This window comes from Sphaeramia orbicularis, chromosome 10 (genome assembly GCF_902148855.1).
Source record: "Sphaeramia orbicularis chromosome 10, fSphaOr1.1, whole genome shotgun sequence".
Taxonomy (NCBI): domain Eukaryota; kingdom Metazoa; phylum Chordata; class Actinopteri; order Kurtiformes; family Apogonidae; genus Sphaeramia; species Sphaeramia orbicularis.
This window is the reverse complement of record NC_043966.1, coordinates 19793795-19809816: the sequence shown is the minus strand read 5'-3', so window position 1 is coordinate 19809816 and position 16022 is coordinate 19793795. Positions and strand designations below refer to the sequence as shown.

The 16022-nt window shown below is 35.0% G+C and overlaps 1 protein-coding gene across 1 annotated transcript in view; it reads right to left on the bottom strand.

The window, feature by feature from the left end:
* Positions 1-13668, bottom strand: part of LOC115427568 (sodium bicarbonate transporter-like protein 11) — a 56565-nt gene extending 42897 nt beyond the window's left edge. Inside the window, exon 1 of the mRNA XM_030146166.1 lies at positions 13468-13668. Coding sequence (XP_030002026.1) covers positions 13468-13504 — 37 coding nt within the window. The 5' untranslated portion in view covers positions 13505-13668. The remainder of the gene's footprint in view (positions 1-13467) is intronic.
* Between the last annotated feature and the right edge of the window lie 2354 nt (positions 13669-16022).

Sequence of the window (16022 nt, the reverse complement as noted above, 5' to 3'; positions counted from 1 at the left end):
GATGAAGAAGACGAAGAAGATGACGACGATGATGAAGAAGAAGAAGACGACAACGATGACGATGAAGACAAAGAAGAAGAAGAAGACGACGAAGATGAAGAAGAAGACACGACGAAGACGATGATGATGAAGATGAAGAAAAAGAAGAAGACGATGACAACAAAGACAAAGAAGAAGAAGACAACGATGACGAGGTATATGAATATAAAACAATTAAACATTAAAACCAATCTTAAATAAGTGACTTTTTAAAAGGGATTTAAAGGTGTTGAGGTCGGAGCAGTGTCAGATGGTAGGCAGGAGGGAGGTCCAGAGGGTTGGAGCAGCATAATATACACATAAAATCCAATGTTTTCAGAACTTTCCTCCTAAATCGGCTCAGTATCCATGTTTCGACATAATGACGCATTATGTGTGAACGTTGTGATGATTCTAACTCCGGCAGTCTGTGATCTACATGATTATAGTTTCACTTTGGCACTAGGAGGGACTAGAAATAGTATCTGATGGTCCCTGGTGGTCCTGGCTCCCACACAGTAGAAACACCAGAAACTCTGTGCTGAGTCCAGGTAAGTTGAGCTGATTATGTCAGTGGGAGCGCAGCTTTAGGCCAAACCTCTGCACAGACTGTACAAAGGCTGGACAGTTTTCCAGGACTCATTCTTGTCTCATTTCCTTCATTGTGACCCTCTAATGAGTCTACTTGTGGTCTGCTTGTAACTCATTTTTGTTCGCCTAATAACATTTTAGAGCTAATTGATTGACAGCTCACCCACCTGCCATTTCAGACTTTCAGGGCTTCTGTTTAATATCCTGATAACCAATGCTGCAGTTTGTTGTGCAAATGTTTCATGGCAATTTATTTATTTTATTTTATTTTATTTTATTTTATTTTGTTTTATTTTATTTTTTAACCATACCTTGAAGTAAGCGTTAGGATCAGGACTACACATTAATACAAATAGGATTACATTAAAACACAAAAATGGCTCACAGTATTTTATTTTATTTTATTTTATTTTTTAACCATACCTTTAAGTAAGCATTGGGATCAGGACTACACATTAATACAAACAGGATTAAATTAAAAAACAAAAATGGTTCACGGTATTGTGTTTAATTTAATTTAATTTAATTTAATTCAGTTTAATTTTATTTTATTTTATTTTATCTATTTTTTATTTATTTATTATTATTTTTTTTTTTACCAATGCCTTTAAGTAAGCATTAGGATCAGGACTAAACATTAATACAAATAGGATTACATTAAAACACAAAAATGGTTCACAGTATTTTATTTTATTTTATTTTATCTTTTTTTTTTTTTTTACCCATGCCTTTAAGTAAGCATTAGGATCAGGACTACACATTAATACAAACAGGATTACATTAAAACACAGAAATGGTTCACAGTATTTTATTTTATTGTATTTTATTTTGCTTCACAGTAGTGCATGACCTTATGGTGGCTCTGCTCTGTTGGTTTATAGTTGTTTAAGAACAGTAATAAAAACTTTATCACTTTTAATGTTTGTTACATGGACCTAAGACTTAAACAGTTACCAGTGACCAAAAGCATGTGCTGATCTATGTTTAATAACTTTTGAATCACTAATCCTATCAATACATTTAAAGATAAATAAAAATGAGTTCCTCTGTTTTTAAGCAGCATGTGGGTTTTTGGATGCTCAGATATTTGGATGTTCCATAATGAATGTGGAAACACTGTCATTGTCTTCAACATTCATTCACCAATAAAGGTAAATAATAGTGGTGGTAGACACTGTTTTTTATGTTTAATGACATAAATGACTTTTGCAGGAAAAGTCCCTTTCTCTTCCATTTTCATATAATAGTCTTTGTATTTACTCTGAACTTTTATGATCAAGGAAATAATATAGATAATTAAGGAAATGTCATTTTTCACAAATTAATACACAATGCAGTCAATAATATTGTAATAAATGATGATGAATTTCTTAGATAAGGTTAAATAAAGTGACAAATCCATATGGAAGTCATCACAAAAATAAATCTAGGTCTTTAAGGGTTAATTAACCCATAAAGACCCAAACCACCACTGACATCCGAAACCATCTACTGATCTAAACTGTTTAATAACTGTTGATCCACTAATCCTATCAATACATGTAAATAATTGATGAAAAATACAGTTATTCATCTTTTCATGGTCATCAGATATGACCCATTTGGACGTTCAGAGGCTCCATAGTTACCGTGGAAGCACTGTCATCTTCTACAGCATTGATTCACCAGTAAAACCCATGGAGTTGGATCAATGACAGTGGATGGAGACACTGGGTTTATGTTCAGTTAATGATAGATTGGCTAGAAAAGTCACTTTTTCTTCAGTTTTCTCTGTTTTAATACAATCTATGAATTTACTCTGAGTTTTAATGAACATCTACATAATCAGCTAATTAAATATAGGGGAAAATACATGTTTTACACTGAAAAATGAAAAATACAGAGGATAACATGGTAATAAATGGTGATAAATCACTTAAGAAAGGTTAAATAGAGAGAAAAATTAATTTGGGAACTGCCAGAAAAGTAACACTGGGTCTTTATGGGTTAAACACATGATTTCTTAGATTATGTACATATATGCAACAATCTTCAAAACTGCAAAAGTTGAATAAACAGACCAGTGTGCAATGAAAAACTCAGTGGATGGGGACTTGTTTTATGTTTAGTTAATGATAACTTTACTGAAGAAGTCACTTTTTCTTCATTTTTCTCTGTTTTGATATAATAACCTTTGAATTTACCATGAGTTTTCATGAACATCTAAATTAAATATAGGAAACTGAATATAGAAAAATATGTGATTTACAGTGAAAAATGCAAAATACAGAGGATAATATTATAATAAATGGTGTTAAATCACTTAAGAAAGGTTAAATAGAGAAAAAAAATATATTTGGGAACTGACATAAATGTAACACTGGGTCCGTCTTTAGACTCAACATAATAAATATAATAAAAATATTTTTGTGACGAGGGTTGGCTTAAATTGATGAATTTTTTTTGGTGAATTTTTTTTATGTGCCAAAGGGTGCAGTGGAGAGAAGACAGGAAATGATGGAAAAGAAATGAAGAATGACGCACAGTGAAAGTGTGTGAACTGGCAGGGGATGTTCCAGTCTGTGGTCAGTGGTCTTTCACCAGGACACTGCCGATTTATGACTTTCTCTGCTCACATCCACCTAGAGTAGTGGCTCATGTTTCAGACCACAGCTTCTTAAGCATTACAGCATCAGTAAAACCACTGAACGTGTGACAGTGAACATATTTTGATGTTCTTACATGTAGTTGTTTGACCCCGTTAAACTGAATGACCAGCACATGGTGATAACATAACACGCTGTGCACTTTTAATCCCCAGTCAGATTCTGTTGAAAGTTACAGCCCTGTAATTCAGATTAGATTGTCTTTGTGCAAAACGTATTCCATACACTACCAGTCAAAGTTTTGGACTCACCTTCTTATTTAAATTCATTCATTCATTTGTTTGTTTGTTTATTTCAAGCATTCATAGAATACATGCAAATTCAAAATTAAAAAAAAAAAAAAAAAATCATTCATTTATACTCGAAAAGGAGTGGGAAGAAGAAAAACGTATTTAATCTCACCCCCCATTCTCATCTTCAAATAACTTAACGACATTTTAAATACTCACTCCTGTACTTTAACTTCAAGCCAGAAAAATGAACAAAATAGAACAAAAACAGGCCTATACCAAATTAGAATAAACTCATTTGACAGTATTTACACTGCATAACCAAAATGTGTGTAAAAAAAAAAAAAATAGAAACAAAGTACATTCCTGGTGCTGTTACCACAGGTAACAGTTAACCGTCAACTTACATGATAATAATTACATACCAACAATGGTAAAAACAAAAAAAACTGCAATACCACAAGTGGTAAAGAACAGCAATAATTACATACCAACAATGGTGAGAAAGAAAAAACTAAAAACTACAACAGCGCTAATGGTAAAGGGCAACACATCCCAGCGATGGTAAGAACAGTACCAGATGGTAATGGACAACACAGACCAACAACATGAGGAACAACAAGCACACGTTAACATTTAAGACAGACTATTTATGGAACATCAGTTTTAAGACCCTCCATCTTTATACTGGGACCAGACCATATTTTTGTATAGCAGTTTAAATCGGTGGATATTTTGGCATTGCTTGTGTTGGATGTCCAGACTGTTCCAAAGTTTCACACCACATACAGACACACAAAAGTGTTTACAAGTGCTTCGAAATTTGGGTAATACGAAATGAAATGAGACGGACCGCAGATGGCCAACAAGTGCTCAGCATCATTTGGAACTCCTTCAAGACTGTTATAAAACATTTCAGGTGACTACCTCATGAAGCTCACTGAGAGAATGCCAACAATGTGCAAAAGCAGCAATAAAAGCAAAATGTGGCTATTTTGAAGAATCTAAAATATAAAACATGCTTAAAGTTATGTCACACTTTTTTAAAGTACATAATTCCATATGTGTTCATTCATAGTTTTGATGCCTTCAGTGAGAATCTACAATGTAAATAGTCATGAAAATAAAGGAAAACCAGGTGAGTCCAAACTTTTGACTGGTAGTGTACATATTTATATTAGATAATACTCAGATATTAGGCCATCTGACCTTGAAAAAGTAGGTCAAGGTCACCTATTTTCAATATTCTTCTGCTTCATGCTAAGATGCATCCACAGTATAAATGTGGTGCAGGTGTGTCAATTAGCAATGTGACGTTCACGAACGAATCGAATCTTTTGAACGGCTCTTTGAGATGAACGATGGGAATCGAGTCTCTGTAAAGAGCTGTTTTTTTTTTTTTTTTTTTTGTGCAATTCTTTCTGTATGTTTACACACATTTATTGTTCTTGTTCTGAGGGAAAATGCACTACAGTTTTTAAGGTATTTAAGTAATTGCAATGATAAATCGCTTTTGTGTTTTGTGCATTTTTTCTGTATGTTTACCACGATACCGCTCTTGTTCTGAGAATTGCTCTATAGTTCAGGATTTAAGTAATTGCAGTGATTAATCACTGTTGTGTTTTGTGCAATTTTTTCTGTGTGTACATACATTTATTCTTGTTTTGAGGAGAACAAAATGTTATTTCATAAGAAAATGTTTTATTTTCTTCTTCATTTTTAGGCTACAGACTAGTCCACATAATGTACCGTAATGGTTTTGGTCAAATTCCAGCATTTGCCTCATGTCACCTCTCATGTCATGTATTTAGCCCACACATTTTAACTATTGTTTTTTACGGTAAGATAATATTTACTGTCGCGCCAGTTAAACACCTTTAAAATGTAATGTCAATCCTCACATGTAGCCTATTTAGTCATTAAAACATTGGTGTTTCAAAATAATGCAAAAAACATAAAAGAGCCAGTCTTTTGAACGGCTCTTTTCTGTGAACGGCTCCCTTCAAAGAGCCAACAGTCCCATCACTAATGTCAATGAGTTCTTCAGATAATGCGATTATGTCTTTGAATGGACAGATAGACAGACAGATGACTAAACGATTACAAAACCCTTCGGCCGAGGGGTAAAAAAACTGGATGAAACTGGACTCGGTGTCGGCTGTCGCTGCTTGACCCTGCGCCCTGCGCGGCGGTAGCAGTAACAGTCCGACAAAAACATTCAGCAGTAGCTTTTCCTCCATGCGAATATGTCAACTCAGTCAGCTGCTTCCACACCCTTTACACATGGTGACAAAAAGACTAAATTGGAGACATTTTAATATGTACATACATGTACACTTGGTGACAGATGTGAGTATTTTTGAACATTTGACCTAGTGCCAAAAATAATAATGCAAATTAACCAATGTTGGAGTTAATCATTGACATATGCCAGGCTGCAAACATCAAATATGTGATCCGCTTTTTATGTAGTATATTGAAAACAATTATTTTTTTAAAATGTTTTTTGCATTAAAAAAATGGTTTGTTTATATCACAAACACGGCATTTAAAGGGTTAAAAAATGTGACAATTATTGAGTATTTGGTATTTTTATTTACAGCTCAAGTTGATGAAAAAAGTGTAAAAGAATTAAAAACAAACTGTATGAAAATTGTTTGACATTATTCTACAAGTGTGCGAAAAAGGCACACTTGGTGCTGAGTAAGGGCCTTGCTGGACGGGATACCGGAGGGTTAAAGACAAAACAGTATCATATCACATCTTAACTTCCACCTGTTCACAGCACAGTTGCACATAGTGACTATGAATATGACATAAAACACAAATGCAGCTAGTTGTGTCTACTAGATGTTTGCTCTCAATCCAAATAAAAATACCAGACTTTTTCAAAACTGCTATTTTCTTTCCCTAAGACCTTGACTTTATGTCCTTTTATACTTGCATGCCTCCTTTTTTGTTGAGATTGTACTGGTTATGTGTAGTAGAAAAGTTCATTTTAATAAATGTATGGATGAATGAATTCACAGTAAATTATATTTTACTGACAGAAACATTTTCAAAACATATGAAAATCATAAAAGTGCATGAATATTACACAAACAAGTTTCACTAAAATCATTCCAGTACTGACCGGTTAGTGAAATCATATCAGGTTTTTTTATACGCTTTCCTCATGTATTTATTATCTTACAAGATTATGTGCTATTGAGCAGACTCTAAAATTCGACTATGAGAGAAATTTTTTTCTATAGTTTATAAAGACTTTCACACAAAATTCCAGACTTTTCAAGGTCTGGAAAACAGCGCTGTACCACATTTACATGTGGGTGTGACTTGAATAAGACACTCCAATCTCATTGAGTCTAACTCTTTTAACCCATAAAGGCGACAGTTGAGGCAGTTCCCAAATACTTTTTTTTTTTTCTCTCTATTTAACCATTCTTAATTGATATATCACCATTTATTACAATTTTATCCTCTGTATTTTGCATTTTTAAGTAAAAATCAGGTATTTTCCTCTATTTAATTCCCTGATCATATAGATGTTTATTAAAGCTCAGAGTAAAGTCTAACATTATTATATCAAAACAGGAAAAAATGAAGAAAAAGTAACATTTTCAACAAACTCTACACACTCTACGTCACAATATTAAGTGCATACAGGCTAGTGGCCAATCAGACTTCCTCTCCTCGCATTTTGCACATGCCCAAGTGTTTTTATACATAGGTCTTTTTTTTCTGTATCTTTTATTATTATTATTATTATTATTATTATTATTATTATTATTATTATTATTATACAAAAGTCTTTTTTTATGTTCATATTGTTTATATATAGATTTTATTGGGCTAAATCTGGGACCTCGAGTACCAAATTTCATGCAATCTCATGTGTAAATGCATGCTGGTATGACAATAAAAATCCTTGAATCCTTGAAATATATCATTAATTGAACATTAAAACAAGTGTGTCCATCCACTGTCATTTATCAAATACGTGGGTTTTACTGGTGAATCAATGTTGTAGAAGCTGACGGTGTTTCCATGGTGACTACGGAGCCTCTGAACGTCCAAATGGATCATATCTGATGACCATGAAAAGATGACAAACTGTATTTTACAGCAATTATTTACATGTATTGATAGGATTAATGGATCAGCAGGTATTAAACAGTTTAGATCAGCAGATACTTTTAGTCAGCAGTGAATGTTTGGGTCTTTACGGGTTAATAAAGAATTAAATAAATGTCAAAAAGAAAAATTTACACAATATAATGTAAATTTAGTATTGAGAAGTAAGTGCAGAAAGAGAGAAAAAAAAAAAACACCATGCTGAGAAACTGAAACAATATCCTCTGACTCTCAGTTACAATAAAAATCTGAAGCCAGCTGTGTCTGATGTTTGGTTAGGAGGTCATGTATCTCTGAGATGCTGCTGTAGCTGTAAAGATGAGTGTTCCTCGCCCGAGGCGGAGTTTGGCTGCGGGGGCTCCTGAGCGAGGCTATATCTCAGAGCAGATTAGACAGAGCGTTCCCAGGCCTCCTCTACCACACAGGAGTCTACAAAGACATCAGGGGGCCTCGCAGCTTATGCAACAAACGGACGATTTTATGCGATTGATCGAGGACTTTAGAGTCTTGTCTCATAACGTGAAAGGTCGACTCACTGTAAACGCTCATTTATCAACAAACATGATCCGCTCCAAACAGATTAAGACATAAATAACCAAACATCGGAAACGTCGACAGGACATATTGTCAGTATGATGTGATTTTGACCAACAGAAGAAGTCTGGCTTCTCTAACAATCCCTCTTCCATTTCTGCAGCCTGTTACGTTCTATTTTTCAGAGCTTTGAATTATGTCGGCTCATGCACGTGGGAATCTTTGTGCTAACGGTGCAGTCTCACGGCACTGACACTAGTGACAGAACTGTAAATCAAGCCATGGGTCAACTGTGACATCAAAACCTTCTCAGAATAGATGCTGTACTGATCACCTGACCCTGTCTGAGAACTGCTAAAAAAACAACTTTCTACTCACTGTATTTAACCCATAAAGACCCAAACATCCATTAGTGACACAAAAGCATCTACTGATCTAAAATATGTAATACCTGTTCATCCACTAGTCCTACCAATACATTAAATAATTGGTGTAAAATACAGTTTGGAATCATTTCATGGTCATCAAATATGACCCATTTGGATGTTCAGAGGCTCTGTAGTTACCGTGGAAACATGGTCATCTTTTTACAGCATTGATTCACCAGTAAAACCCATGGAGTTTGTAGAAAAACTCTGACTAATTTGCACTACAATAATATACAGGGTGGGGAAGCAAAATTTACAATATTTAGAGGCAGGGATTGAAAGACAGTGTATGACTAATTAATTTATTGAAAGTCATGAGAATTTTATTTGCCACAAGAAAATTGACATAATAGAAAATGTTTTTATTCTATGTGTCCTCCTTCTTTCTCAATAACTGCCTTCACACGCTTCCTGAAACTTGCGAAAGTGTTCCTCAAATATTCGGGTGACAACTTCTCCCATTCTTCTTTAATAGTATCTTCCAGACTTCCTCGTAATAGTTTTGCTCATAGTCATTCTCTTCTTTCCATTATAAACAGTCTTTATGGACACTCCAACTATTTTTGAAATCTCCTTTGGTGTGACGAGTGCATTCTGCAAATCACACACTCTTTGACGTTTGCTTTCCTGATTACTCATATGGGCAAAAGTTTCTGCAAAGGTATGGATAATAGTGTTAGGTATGATTATTACATCAATATATGTTTGGTTTCAAAACAATTGACGTAGTGCCTGCTGAGAAAAAACAACTAAATGTTCATTGTACATTTTGCTTCCCCACCCTGTACAGTATGCATAAACATATTTTCAATAGACCGGGTTCCTGTATATACCCACTCACTGCATAAAACTCCAGTTTGCATTCTGTACATATTACAAATTCACTGCAAATCTCATCCCATTGTTGTCCTTGTCTCTAGTTGAATGTTTGTCTATATTAGGTCTATGTTCAAGTGTGATTGGGTTCATGTTGAAACGTGTGCAAAGAAAAACCAAAGCCAAATTCCTTGTATGTGTTCACATACTTGGCCAATAAAGCTGATTCTGATTCTGATTCTAAATGACAGTGGATGGACACACTGGGTTTATGTTCAATTATTAATAGATTTGCTGGAAAAGTCACTTTTTCTTCAGTTTTCTCTGTTTTGATATAATAACCTACAAATTTACTCTGAGTTTTAATGAACATGTACATGATCAGCTAATTAAATATAGGGGAAAATCCTGGATTTAAACTGACAACATGTTAAATACAGAGGATAACATTCTAATAAATGGTAATAAATCACTTAAGAAAGGTTAAATATAGAGAAAAATTCATTTGGGAACTGCCAGAAAAGTAGCACTGGGTCTTTACGGGTTAAACACATGACTTTTTAGATTATGTACATATATGCAACAATCTTCAAAACCACAAAAGTTGAATAAACAAACCAGTGTGCAATGAAAAAATCAAAATCACAGATAAAATCAGCTTCATTTTGTTTCCTTCACTAGTTGCTTTTCCATTGACCCTCAAATTGCGAATGTAACTTGCGCATAAAAATATACCTAATGGAAAAACGACACTTTCGCCAAAAGTCTCATTTTTCGATGAAAAGTTTTGCGCTGGCAAGAGGGGTTTTTTCGGGTGTAGCAAAACTGGTATATCAACTGCAATGGAAAGACCTTTTTCTGCAACTAGAGTCAGGTGAATTAAAAAAAAAAAAAAGGATGTTGACGGACGTTACAACAAGCGAGTGTTTTAAAAGAAACATAATACGGTATGTGTGGACACACCAGGAAACCGATTTTTTTTTTTTTTTAATTTAGTACAGGATAGAGGGGTAATATGTAATAATAATGAATATATCTGTAAAGCAACACCATATTTACGTTCGTCACCATGCTTATGGAATGACATCTAGTGTCATCTCACGATAATAAATAAACAAATCATCACATTTTTGATTTAATGGAAAAATTGACATTACACACTTATGTTTTTTCAACATTTAGTAAATATCTGTAAAGTTTTCTGCATATGTCCAATGGAAAAGCCACTACTGTTAATGGGTCATATACTTGATTTAAAGCATATTTGATCCCATGAATTCAATAATCCTTCCTTTTTCAGCTTCTGTAAACAAAGACTTTCTGCTATAATCCTGTAAAAAAAAAAGCTAATGCATGGAGCAAATATCTGAATGGATGGGCCATAACTTTCTTCAGTTAAACAGAGAAAAAACTGAGGTAGTCATTTTTGGACCCAAGGAGGAGTGTCTTAAAATCAGCATGCAGCTCCAGTCACTTCAGTTAAAAACCTCAGACCAGGCCAGGAATTTGGGTGTTGTCATGGATTCAGACCTGAATTTTAAAAACCACATACAAACAATTACAAAGTCAGCTTACTATCACCTCAAGAACATTTCTAGGATTAAAGGACTGACGTCGCAGCAGGACCTTGAAAAACTTGTCCATGCATTTATCTTTAGTCGAGTTGACTACTGTAACAGTATCTTCTCTGGTCTGCCTAAAAAGTCTATTCGACGACTGCAACTGATCCAGAATGCTGCTGCTCGAGTCCTCACTAAGACCAAGAGAGTGGACCACATCAGCCCAGTTCTGAGGTCTCTACACTGGCTCCCTGTCTCTCAGAGAATAGACTTCAAAATTCTCTTACTAGCATATAAAGCACTGAATGGTTTAGGCCCAAAATACATCAGAGACCTTCTAGTCCAGTATGAACCATCCAGACCACTCAGGTCATCTGGTACAGGTCTGCTCTGTGTTCTCAAAGTCAGAACTAAACATGGAGAATCAGCGTTCAGTTTCTATGCTCCATATATCTGGAACAAACTACCAGAAAATATCAGGTCTGCTGAGAGTCTGAGTTCTTTTAAGTCCAGGTTAAAGACTCACCTGTTCACCGCTGCCTTTGACTAAAAGGCTTTTGACTTTTTAAATTTTATATTTTCTTTGAAACTCTGCACTGCAACTTTTACTTTAATATGTGTGTGTTTTTATTTTTATTTTTTTTAATTCAATTTTTTATTTTTTTTTGATTTTATGTGTTGTTTTCTTACTTGCTGTTTTTAATCACCTTTTATATGTTTATTTTATAATGTTTTAAACGTGTTTCCTTTTGTTTCTTTTATTTCAATGTCCTGTGTGAAGCACCTTGAATTGCCTTGTTGCTGAAATGTGCTATACAAATAAACTTGCCTTGCCTTACTGAACAAAAATTTAACAAAACATATGAATTTATAGGAACTAAAACTACAGTGAAATAAAAAACCTAAGGAAAAAAAAAAAACAAGGCCTGGCAGTATTTCACTGAATTCAGATGCAAAACCAGACTTGTCTTCTGATGTTTTTTCAGTGCACGGGTTTTGCTGGAGAAACAAAGACCAACTTAAGGCCTGAGACATGTTTTAATATTTCTGCAGCCGTGCTATCTGTTTGTCCTTGAGCTAAAGGAAACAGACGAGTCCTTGTTGGGTCTGTGCACAAAGCTGCAAACTGTGCAGACTTTTAAGTTTGTCACGGGGTCAAAGTATTGAAACAAAAGGGATGTGGTTATGAAGTTATCTGTGAAATACAAAAACATGTTTTTCTAATAGGAACACGCTAATAAAATACATGTAATATTTCATAGCTGCTGTGAAATCCCTCTTATCTTTGACTGCAGTGTGTACTCTGTAGGTCAGTGTCCACATTCATACATTAAAATAAAGCAAACAGCAGGAAGAAGGAACTGCAGCTCATTCCACTTCAACACCTCACAGACTCATGATAAATACTACCTGATGTTTGTTTATCCGCACATAACCACCGGACCAACAATCATCACCGTCACTCGTGTTTTATTTGAGGCAAATTGAGTGTTTTTTTTTTCTTGCGTGACGTGGTGGTAATCCTCTGGGATGCAGAAGAGACCAAATCTTTGTTCACACAGCTCAATTTTTTTAACCAATAAGAATTTAATAGGAATAATATAGGTCTTAAACACACAATATGTTCTGTGGAATCATTTCAGTTAAAGTTTTTACCAACTCCAACCAAAGAATAGCTTCTACAAAAGTAAAATGCCTTACAGTTTCACCAGATTAGACATTTTTCTTCAGGATAATCTTCTTAATCTTTGACCTGAGAAAAAAGGACTGTTTAACCCTGTAATAGCAATGAGATGAAAACAAGCTCACATTTGGTCTGTAGTTTGAGATGAATTCAATCACGTCTTTTTTATAAATAGTAATAATATGTAACATTGTACTGTGAGATACACAAAAGCGATATCCAATTGTACAGCTGATCAAGACAGGAAATAAATTATCAGAATAGTGACGTCTTGATTCATTCAGATCCAGTTTGAGCTTTGCCTCGCGTCGTTGCTGAATTCGCAGGTTTGTGATAGATGATGTTTTATGCATAAAACTGATGAAAATACAACTATAAACCTGACAGAAGCTAAAGCACACAGCTAAACTTTTCCACCTCACACAACAATCATAAAAGTTTGTTGTTGTTTTTTTTTTAGATAAGTCTACTGTCTGCAAACTTTCCCAGCTGTAACAGAAGTAAAACAGGTCCTTAAAATTACAGGTAGCCCAGTAAAACCAGTAAAACCCTTCCATGACAGACAATTCTACCATTTACAGCCATATTGTAAATATTGACCTACATCATTTACTTTTGACTTTGTGCCTCTGTGGGCCATAAAGAGCACAGATTCAGATGATTGTCCTCCTGATGACAGCCTCAGTATTCTAAGACAATATTAGAAATGCTAAAACCACACACTCATGCACACACACTCCGACCGCGTGTCTGAGTGTTTGACACAAGGTGTCTCAGGTTGCATCATGAAAGACCTTGTCACTGCACTTCACTCCTGTAAAAACTTACCAGATGGCACAAAATGGAGGACCTTTTTGGCTTCCATGTTCTTCAGGTTTTTAGGTGAGACACTTTCCAAAGGTCAACCCATCATACTGGCTGTTGGTTCGCGCCCTAACACCCTGCACTCACTCACCGGTCCCTCTCACTGTCTAAATACACTCACACATTGAGGGGAATCACCTCCTCCAGAAGCACATGGGTTTGGGGGAGGAAGAAGCAAGGCAGGAAGGGGAGGGGAAGGGGAGGGGAAGGGGAGGGGGGGAGGGGGGGGGGAGGGGAAGGGGTGTGTGTTTCTGCTGGGTCCCTGCGCCTATGCACTGGAACACGTAACTCACACTAAACAGATAAATAGGATCAGTTAGAGACAGAACAGTTTAAGTTGATTTGATGTGTCTTTTAAATACCTCAGTGTCCTTGGTTTTGTTGTAAAGCTCTATGTTTATGAACTGGTTGTCCAGCTAAAAAATAATCAACCTTCCAGTGGTATGTAAAGAACCAAAACTGTGCAGAAAAATGCCAGAAATTGAAAATACACACCTTTCTTCTGCAGCTCTCAGTCCAAATTAAAAGATAAAAAATATAAAGATAGATGAGCTTAGTTGGGAGTAATGAGTTACAAAAGTAATGGATTACTTTTAGCTGTAACACAGTCGTGTAAGGCATTACCAATCAACTTTTAGTAATAGCACTTGCATAACAACACACTTTTCGCCCATAATGTAATTGTTCAAATGAAAAGAAAAAAAAAAACAAATCTTAACCCTTTATCAGGCAAGTGACTTGTTTTGGTAATTTCCGCATACGTAACAAGACAGCGGCAGCAACAGTTCCAGTGAGGACAATGAGTCAACAGTCTCAGGTCTAATGTGGTCTAATGTGGTCTACTGTATGAACAGTGAGTGTACCTGCTTTGTTAGGTACCATGCAGTAATGGTACTAATGTAAGGAATGATGTTCAAAGGGAGAATGTGGATGTGGACAGGGGTCTGGATCAGCACTTATGTTGGTCTAATGTTCTAAAATACATGTTCCTGTCACCGTACATGTGTTTTTCTTGTATTTTTTTCTACGTACTACTTGGATTTTTTTTTTTTTTTTTTTTTGCTAAATATGGGCAAGGAACCAAATATGGTAACTTCACTGAACTTGATTTTCTACCTGAAAATGAGAAATTTAACAAAAGTAGTAAAGTCTTGCCGTGTCCTCCAATAACACATTAAGGTTTAAATATAGAATTTCAGAGTATTTCTATGAGTGAACTATAAAGGGTTAAGGAATCAAAAAGGAGGCAGAAAGTTCTATTTCCTGTTTGTGGTCAGCCAATGGGTGAAGATGGCAGAAGACAGTACATTGGTGACATGGACACGCGCCATTTATGACGAGAGTTTATATGTAACTCAAAGTAACACAGGAGTCATGTAGTGTATTACAATTCAGAGACAGTAATATTGCAAGGTGAGGAATTATTTTTAAATAACAGTAACAAGTAATCTGTAATGGATTACATTTTGGAGGTAACTTGCACAACACTGATGATTACATTATGGAAAAGTTAAGCCAGTTTTCCAAACTTCTGTGATGCTAATGTCAGTCACATATGGAACCCCCACCCGTCTGAAAACACCTGTGATTAGACAGAGTTGGTGTGTTATGGGGTGGATTTCACACAGTCTGAAAACACAGGCTGAAAATTTCATGTGCAAGAAATGTGTTCAATGTGAGTAGGAATCTGTGCTGTTTGTGTAATTAGACATGATTATACACAGTGTGCACAGTATGGACCTGCAGGGGGTGGAGTCTGACGGTAGTTTTAATGCAACACATGCAGAAGTTTTACCTTTACAGCTGTAGAGGTGCATGTATCGAGGAGGAGACTCATTATTAATATATTTATTTATTATTATTTATTATTTATTATTTAGTCCTTCAGTTTGGTTGTTAATTTACTTTGTCTTAAAAACACACTACGTTCTGTGGAATCATTTGAATTATTAATTTTGTTTTATTTGTTTTATTAATTTTTATACATTTTGTTCAGGATATATTTATTTTCAGGGTTTTTTTTTTTTTTATCTCCAAGACTTAAGGTTTTAAATTAGTTTTTACCTAGCTTTTAGTAGTTTATTATGAGGAAAACCCTGCTTTATAGAAGCTGTAAAAAAAAAAGACAAAATAATGCATGATATCTAATGTAATGGTGTTTGCTGAAGCTCCTGTTTTATTCTTATGCACTTTGTTTTATTGACAGTGGGTGAAAATGGAAACGGAGTTAAACCTGGTTGCTGGAGTTCAATTTTATTGTCGTCAGTTTCTCCGTTTTTTAAAATTCATTTTCTAGTTATCGGAAACTCATTTTTCTTTTATTTATTTAATATGGTATTATTTTGGTTTTAGATTTTATTAGTGCTGTCAAACAATTAAAATTTGTAATCAGATTAATCACAGGGTTGCTGTGGATTAATTTCGATTAATCACGATTAAATATCATTCATTTTTAATCTATATTATTCATTCATTCATTCATTTTCTGGACCCGCTTTGTCCTCACTAGGGTCACGGGG